At 48.6% G+C, this 8,134-nt stretch overlaps 1 protein-coding gene across 1 annotated transcript; it reads right to left on the bottom strand.

Annotated features, from left to right (window-relative positions):
* Window positions 1-1,518: 1,518 nt before the first annotated feature.
* On the bottom strand, window positions 1,519-7,092 carry LOC101017903 (secretoglobin family 1D member 2). Its single transcript, XM_003909706.4, has 3 exons — window positions 3,980-7,092; window positions 2,852-3,039; window positions 1,519-1,657 (listed from the first exon to the last, which is right to left on the bottom strand). Exons 1-3 carry the CDS (start codon window positions 4,032-4,034, stop codon window positions 1,628-1,630), a joined length of 273 nt encoding a protein of 90 aa, XP_003909755.1. The 5' UTR covers window positions 4,035-7,092; the 3' UTR covers window positions 1,519-1,627.
* Between the last annotated feature and the right edge of the window lie 1,042 nt (window positions 7,093-8,134).

Below are 8,134 nucleotides of genomic sequence, written 5' to 3'. Positions count from 1 at the left end.
CTTTGGCTGCCTCACGTTCACCCTGAAAGATACCCACATCCTAGTCCCTGAAATCTGTGAATGTTCCATTATAAGACAGAAAAAGCACTTGGCAAACACAGTTGAGGATAATGAGATGGGGTGTTACTCTGAATAATCTGCATGGTCCCCAAACCAAACCTGTGTATTTTGTGATTAAAAGTCAGGGTGGTGGCTCACGTCTGTAATCCCAGCACTTTGGGAGGCTGAGGCAGGTGGATCTGAGGTCAGGAGTTCGAGACCATCCTGGCTAACACGGTGAAACCCCGTCTCTACTAAAAATACAAAAAATCAGCCAGGCATGGTGGCATGTGCCTGTAGTACCAGCTACTCAGGAAGCTGAGGCAAGAGAATTGCTGGAACTTGGGAGACGGAGGTTGTAGTGAGCCAAAATTGTGCCACTGCACTCCAGCCTGGGCCACAGAGCGAGATTCTGTTTCAGAAAAAAAAAAAAAAAAAGCCAAGGTGAGTGGGGTTGACGTAGAAACAAACTAAGAGAATATATCATGGAGGCAGAGGTTGGAGTGATGTGGCCACAGGACCAGGACAATTATTAGCCCAGAAGCCAGTAGCAACCCTTAGTGAATTCCCCCCAACAGCCCCCAGAGGGAGAAGAGCCCTGCTGCCTGCTGATGTCTTCACAGTGCTACTAATGTTGGACTTCTGACCCCCAGAGATGCCTGAGAATTAGTTGTTTTAAGCCATGAAGTTTGCAGAGTTTTGTTCCAGTAGTCACAGGACACCAAGCAGGGAACCTGTGGCGTCTCCCTGTGTCCTGGTCAGGGGAGTTACCGGGTGGGTACATTACCCTGGATGGGCTCATGGAAGGGAGAGCAGGCTGGGGGCAGACCCTGTGCTCGGTTTTACATCCTGCTCCTGAAATGACTGTGGAGTGCGCCCTGGGAGCTGTCCAGTTGGCAGGGGTGCTGGTCTCTGGAGCTCTTGGGAGAGCTTGAGGAAGGAAGCATTTGCCTCAGGTGCTGGTGAGTGATGCAGAGAGTGAGGAGTGCTCTTGAATGTGGGGAGTAAAACAATGTGAACTCCAGGTTGAAACCTGGAAATGCCCCCAAACTGTGATAAGTGGAAAATAAAGTATACTGGACGTGACGGGAGAGAAAGCATAGTGCAGCGAGAGCACCAAGCAGGCTGACTGTGGGTCTGAGGGGACGTCAGAGTAGAGTCACTGACGGGTGGGAACCCTGGGCCTGGACATTCAGGCTGGGGGTTCCCTCAGTATAAGACCAGCAGGAACATTTCAATTCCTGTGTCCTCGTTACCATGGTTTTCATTCACAGCTGCAGGATGGGACATCTGTAAGGAATGCAGGATAATTCCTACCAAATATTCCCCTCTCTGACACCTGGACTCAGGCCCCATTGGTAACAGGACCCTGGTTCTCTGGAGTTAATTATCACCCACAGCAAAAGTCCACTACACTATAGAAACCACCCTTTACTCAAGGCTCGAGACTGCAGGATTATAACAAGACCAATGGAGACGTGGAGAGCAAGTGATTTATTAAAGCAAGACATTGAAACCTTTACATTCTGCAGGGAAGATGGGGGTATCATTGAAAGATGGTGGAAACCAGGCTGAAAGTTTTTACATGTCACATACTACACTTCTTCAGTATTTTCACCTAAAATAGAAAAAGAAAAAAGAAAGGAATGTGGGGTCAGTCATGCTGCTGCTGGAGACGACAGGCTCACATCCAAGAGGCCAGTGGGATTCTGCCTCCAAAGGCAATTGGAAGGGCAGAGGCAACAACTCAGTTTGGGAAACTGAGGCCTAGACCTGGTGGCCTCACAGTACCCATGCCGGTGATGGAGCAGTCTTTCCTTGCCAGGCCAATAGCCCTGGGGGGATCCAGGAGTGAGACCCAGGATCCTCATGGGAGGAAGGGACGAGGGGTGGACAAAGCAGCAAGAGGTTATTGTCTGGGCTGTCCCAGGACTTGGAGTCTCGTGTTTCCTGAAATGAGGGACCCAGGGCGGAGAGGCTGGTCAGGGCTGAGAGGGCTTCTGGGAAGCTTGGCTTCCAGGAGACTCCAGCCTCCCCATGTGGGAATTCGGCCTCAGGACCCAAGCACCTCTCAGTCCTCAGCCTGCAGCTTCCATGAGCATTTGTAGCTAAACCTCAGGACAGCAGCCCAGAGGCAGCCAGGCTGAAAGGCCCCTGGAAAACCTCTGATTTCTTGAGAAAGACAGAATGAGAGCATCCCGCTTCCATGGCACTGCAGGAGGTGGAGTAGCGAGGGTCTTGGCCCACTGGCCGTGGTCAGGAGAGCATCGTGGGTGAGGAGGGGAGAGTGGAGTCTGAGGAGCTGGGAGGAGCTCCTTCCTGGCTCTGCAGAAGCTGCAGAGAAGCCCAGCCCTCCAGCGCTGCCTCTGCGGGAGGCCCTGCTCTAGGCCCCTCCCTGCCTTCCTCTCCCTGTTCAAGGCTCCCACGCTGCCCAGTACATTCCACAGTGACTGTGTCCATTGCATGAGGGCAGTTTGATCTTAGGAAGGCCCCCAGCAGGGAGGTGGCCGTACTTGGCCCATTACCATTTCTGCCTGGGCCCAGACTCATTCCCCATGTCCTCGGCACACTCGGGGGACATGGCATCCAGGCAGGTGACCTGAGGAGGAGGAACATGCAGGAGGCTGTGCGCAACTGAGTTGACTCTGCAGGCGAAATGGAAGCACCCACCCTGTGGCCCCAAGTGACCTTCTCAAGAGGTGACCATGGCAGCTGCCCCACCACCTGTGTCCCCCACAGAGCAGCAAGCTGATCCCACTTCACACTGTGCCGCTGACCAGAAGCCTCAACAAATAAAGGAGAAAGAAGTTACCAGGGTTTCTGCAATGAGGCTTCGTGTCTGAAGGGCAGTCTGATCCGTGCATCTCTTCACTCTTAACTTGGCTGCAACAAATTCCGGAGGGGCATCATATCTGGCAAGATATAACTTGAACACACGTTCACTAATGAAGAGGAAGTCGAACAGCTCAGAAACAACAGCTGGGCAGACCGCGGCATTAGCTGCAGCACAAGCATAAAAATATAGGAAAGTCGAGTTTTCTCTTTGGCTCCCTGATGTTAAACCAGACAGGATCCCCTGGGTTCTATGTTCTCACACCTGTGTTGTACTGATGACAATGCCAGACCCTCTGGGTGTGACTTCCTCAAGGTCTCACAATAAAGGAAAGCACTTCATATCAACAGCTAAACTCTTTGTGTGTGTGTGTGTGTGTGTGAGAGAGAGAGACAGGGTCTCCCTTTGTCACCCAGGCTGGACTTCAGTAGCTCAATCAGGGCTCACTGCAGCCTCGACCTCCTGGGCTCAACGGATATCTTCACCTCAGCCCCGGACTACTGGCACATGCCACCATGTCTGGCTGATTTTTTGTATTTCTTTTGGTAAAGCTGGAGTTTTGCCATGTTTCCTAGGCTGGACTGAAACTCCTGAGCTCAAGCAATCCGCTCTCCTTGACCTTCCAAAGTGCTAAGATTACAGGCATGAGCCGCCATGCTCAGCCCACAGCTAGACTCTTTTGACAGTATTAATCTTTCTTATTCCATTCTCATAGCTTCTCCTGGCAGAAGTGCTAACCACCAGTGATAGGAGGGGGCTCAGGGAGGGTGAGCATTGTGCCCAGGGTCACAGGGCTGAGAACTGGCGGAGCCCAGATTCACCCCCGACCTCACGTTACATCATCTGACACAGATCCCATCCAGAAGTGACACTCAGGCAGAAGAATTCCAAACATTTGCCTGCACTGATTTGCAATAAAACTTCCTAGGTGCTGGGAAGTAGAAGAAATAGCTCTGAACTTGATGAGGGGCTTGTTCAACAAGCACAGAAAAAGGTTCGGAATTTTGGTTTTGTGCAGATCCCAACCGCAGCCTGAATAGGTGACCTTGTGCTCGGAGGAGGGTGCTTCCCAGGGGCTGGTGCTGGACTCATGACTGATGTACTCACCCTGGTAGCAGGAAAGGGCCAGCGAGACCAGCAGGAGACACACCGACAGCCTCATGGTGGCTTATTCTGCTGTGAGCTCAGCTTTCACAAACAATGAGTGATTTGGACTCCACCCCAGGAGCCTGTGGAGCTGCAGAGCCCAGGGATATTTGTACCTAGGGAGCCTAGCTGGTACTGGTCACGAGGCCTGGCTCCCAGCCCACCCCTCCTTCCCAGGGCTGCTGCCATCAGTGTCACCTCCCCACCCTTCCCTGCACCCTGACTGGGGCAGAGCACAGGAGGGCAGCCCTGCAGGAACCCTGCTCTGTGCTCCAGGTGAGTGTTCAGGCACGTCTGGAAATATTCCTGGGATTCTCAGCTTCCTTCTGAACTTTTGCTGATTTTTTTTTCTTTGTATCAGTTCAAGGGCACAGGTGAATTCTGACTTCAGCAGGCACAGGAAGCTGGAAGGCTGTGTTCTGGTTATGGGAGAGCAGGGACATAAGGAAACCCTGCTTTGATCCCCCTGCATGTCTGACAACCAGCCAGGCCTGTTTCAGTTGCACATTAAGCAAGCCTAAACAAGACCTATTCTTTCCCTCAGCCCCTTACCATCACCACCATGTTCACTGCATAGGTACCTAAAACCTAGTTCAATGCACCCTACCTTTGGAGAATTTCCTGGGGAAAAGCAACTGCTGCACCTGTTCTGTAGCCTATATCACTGAAAAACCTGAGTCTTGTTTATGAGTGCAGCTATAAATATGGCCAAGATTCACATTTTCTCTCTCTGAAGAGCAAGCTTTCTGTGATGTGTAGCCACCCACGTCTTATCTTAGGGTTGATCTGATGATTAAGTAACCTAACTTTTTCCAAAGTAGCTTTTGGAGTGTCCGGAGCTAATCATGCATCAGACAGGTATTGAGAGTTCTTTGCTCTGGGGCTTCAGGAGAGGAAGATGACGGAAAAGAAGAGGCAGATGAACAGGGTGGGTGGTCACTTCCCCTTAATCCCTAGGCTCAAGTTTTCCACTTCAAATCTAGCTGTGGTGCCTGAGCCAATCCCATTTTTAATAGAAAGTGAAGGAAGCCCCCAGACAAAGCAATACATACCCTCCTGCCTTCCTGCTGTGATGCCTTCGTGTGGTGTGAGCAGGAAATCGATCACCAGAAATTTCTCTCCTAAATGAACTTACATTTGAGAGGAGTCACAGCCTAGGCCCGAGCTTTCCATTCGCAGCTGTGCAATCGAATCACTTGGAGCTTTTAACATAGACGGACTCCCCAGATTTCTCTCTCTGGGGATTTTGATTCAGTAGCTTTGGGTTGACTACCTGATTCCTGTACTATTTAAACTGCTCTGGTATTTCTGATGGGCAGGAGGGCTTAAAACCACCCAGAAAGACCTGTGTGGAAAGAGGGGACCTTATGGGCTGTGTCATCAGAGATATCTTGGCAGGTTTGTTGGAGCCCCAGATGAGGGCAACAGTGGCTCTCACTTCCATCACACAGAATCATGAGGGAATCCCTGAGCCAGCTCTGCCGCCACCACCAAGGAGTGGGAGGGCCAGTGGTGAGATTCACAGATACGAGGGTTCAGATCCTCACTTATGGGCTTTTGGACCTTAAGGAAATCATTCCGCTTATGTAACCTCAGTTTTCCTATTTGTCAAAGTAGGCTAGTAATGGTGCCTACATCACTGGGTTCATGGATGATCAAATGAGGGTGTTCATGGGCGGGGGGTGTGTTTAAAATTTACTAAGTTCTGGTACATAGTAGTTCTCAATAAATGCTAACTCCCATTATCTTGTCCCACTTGTCATAGATGTCATAGTTTGCCACTAGCTCCTGGTTTAGAGCACAGCCAAAATCCACAAAATCATCTACTTGCAGAACTACATGGACACCTAGATACAACATTTCTCTCTGACATAAATGGAAAAAGAAACCCAGCTCATGGTCTCTGAGTCTACAGACCCAGGGACATGGGCTTCAGGAATGAGACCTCTTTCACAGCAGACAGGTCTGTGAGGCATTCTGTGGACCAGAGCTTGTCCTGGCACAGGCTTGGCATTCACCTTGTCAGCTCTACGGTCCATTGAGGAGGACGTGTATCTCCGAGAGAGGACTGTTTGCTTGTACTTTTATCATTCCTATTGCCCTTAACACCTGCACAGGGTTTTTTCGTTTTCATCGTTGATACTTTCGATGGATCCCTCCTCCTTACCTAGTTCATGCAATATTTCAGTTCACTCTTTCCACCCATGGGCATTGTGGCCTGATCCCGATGATTTGGTCAGTGTTGCCCTTTATAGACTCTGCTAGAAGCATGCACCTCTCATTTGCAGCAGTTCCAAGGCTGTTATTTTACAAATGTGGAATCAGTTCATGGAAACAAGTTTTCCTGGACTGTTAGCTCCATAATCACAGGGCCAGTATCTGCTTTTACTCATCCTGGCTTAGCACAGTGGCGGGCATGGAGAAGAAGATCAGCGAACCATCTTTTAACAAATGCATCATAAAATTATGAATCAACAAACTGCTACATGGGTGACATTCGTGTTCATTATAAAAGAATGCTCATGGTACCAGGCTTCCCTGTGGGCAGTTGAGGGTGAAAGATGAGTAGTGTGGTGGTGACTGTGAAAGAAACTCATCGGTTTTCCACATCCCTAGAGAGAACAGTGAAACAAAGATTTCACTGCATCAACCACCCCAACTCCTAATCTTCAGGTGGAAGCCAAGACTTCAAAAACAATTTCAGGGAAATTTAATATCAACTCACCAAGCTCTATATGGACTAATAGGAGTTCCTCTTTAGTTTTCTCTTCATTAGGAGGATCAGAGCTTCTGAGTCCCAGGGTCCCAGCAGCAGAGCAGCCCATGGGGACGACTCCTCTGCCCTTCCCCAGCCATGAGCAGAGTGCTCCAGGGAAACAGGGGGAGGCATGGAACATTCTGGGTGAAGGCATTGAGACTTGAGGCTGGGAATATAAAGGAGCATATCTGAGTGCCGCTCAGGGACACATTGGATTTGATTCACACACACATACACACACACAACATACACACACATACACATACACACAGACACACACATATGCACACATACACAGACACACACATACACGCAAGTACACACATACACATACACACATGCACACATACACACAGAGACACACATACACAACATACACATGTACACATACACACATACATATGCACACATACACACACAAACATACACACATATACACACATACACACACATATGCACACATACACATACACACACACACACACATGCACAGAGTATGGAAGAAGACCAGGGAACAGCATGAGAGAAATTGACACTGTATAAACCAAGTGGCTTGTGAGGGACACCAGGTAGCCAGGTGAACCTGAAACAGACAGGTGCTCATGGTTAAACAGGGAAGGGTTTGTGACTGGAGAACAGGATGAGTTAAGTGGAGGGGAGCTTCTACTTTCCGCTATGGGTCATGACAGCAGAATGGGTGGGAGAGGTGAGACACCTTCAGATTTTGTTACCCCACTGATTTTTTGGTTTTCAAATCTTAGGTCAAAATAACATAGACTTTTCATACCCCTTAGGATGCTATTATAAAATAGACCAACAAGCAAACTCATAAATTTGAATATAATATTGTAACAAGGATGGGCAGAGGTAGCAATTCTAATGCACACTTGGTGGGAATGTAAAATATGAAGCTGCCATGGAAGAGTATGGGGGCCTTTCAAATTAAAATAGAAAATATCATAGGATCAAGGAATTTCTCCTTTGAGGATACATCCACAAAAACTGAAATCAGGATCTTGTAGAGATATTGCATACGCATGTCTTTAAGGACACTTTGCACATCAGTCAGGAAGGGGATCCAACCCAGTGTTCATCCCCAGATGAATGGATGAAGCAAATCTGTGCATTCAAGGAATAGAATCTTATTCAGACTCAAAAGGGAAGGAGATTCAGACACATGCTATAGAATTTGATATAGATGAACTAGAGTACATTGTGCTATATGAAATAATCCAGTTACAAAAACAAACATAGTATGATTCCACTTATGTGTGGTATTTACAGTAGCCAGATTCATAGAAACAGAAATTAGATAGTGGTTTCCAGAGGCTGGAGGGAAAAAGATATTGAGAGTTATC

Source organism: Papio anubis, chromosome 12 (genome assembly GCF_008728515.1).
Source record: "Papio anubis isolate 15944 chromosome 12, Panubis1.0, whole genome shotgun sequence".
Lineage (NCBI taxonomy): Eukaryota > Metazoa > Chordata > Mammalia > Primates > Cercopithecidae > Papio > Papio anubis.
This window is presented reverse-complemented; position numbering and strand designations above follow the sequence as displayed.

What these genes read in the sequence shown, in the direction of transcription:
- LOC101017903 (XM_003909706.4), bottom strand. Translation starts at nt 4,034, where the DNA reads ATGAGGCTGTCGGTGTGTCTCCTGCTGGTCTCGCTGGCCCTTTCCTGC. An exon ending in GGCCCTTTCCTGCTACCAGG is followed by an intron (nt 3,040 to 3,979) that starts GTGAGTACATCA and finishes CTTGTGCTGCAG; the next exon opens with CTAATGCCGCGGTCTGCCCA. An exon ending in GCCTCATTGCAGAAACCCTG is followed by an intron (nt 1,658 to 2,851) that starts GTAACTTCTTTC and finishes TTTCTATTTTAG; the next exon opens with GTGAAAATACTGAAGAAGTG.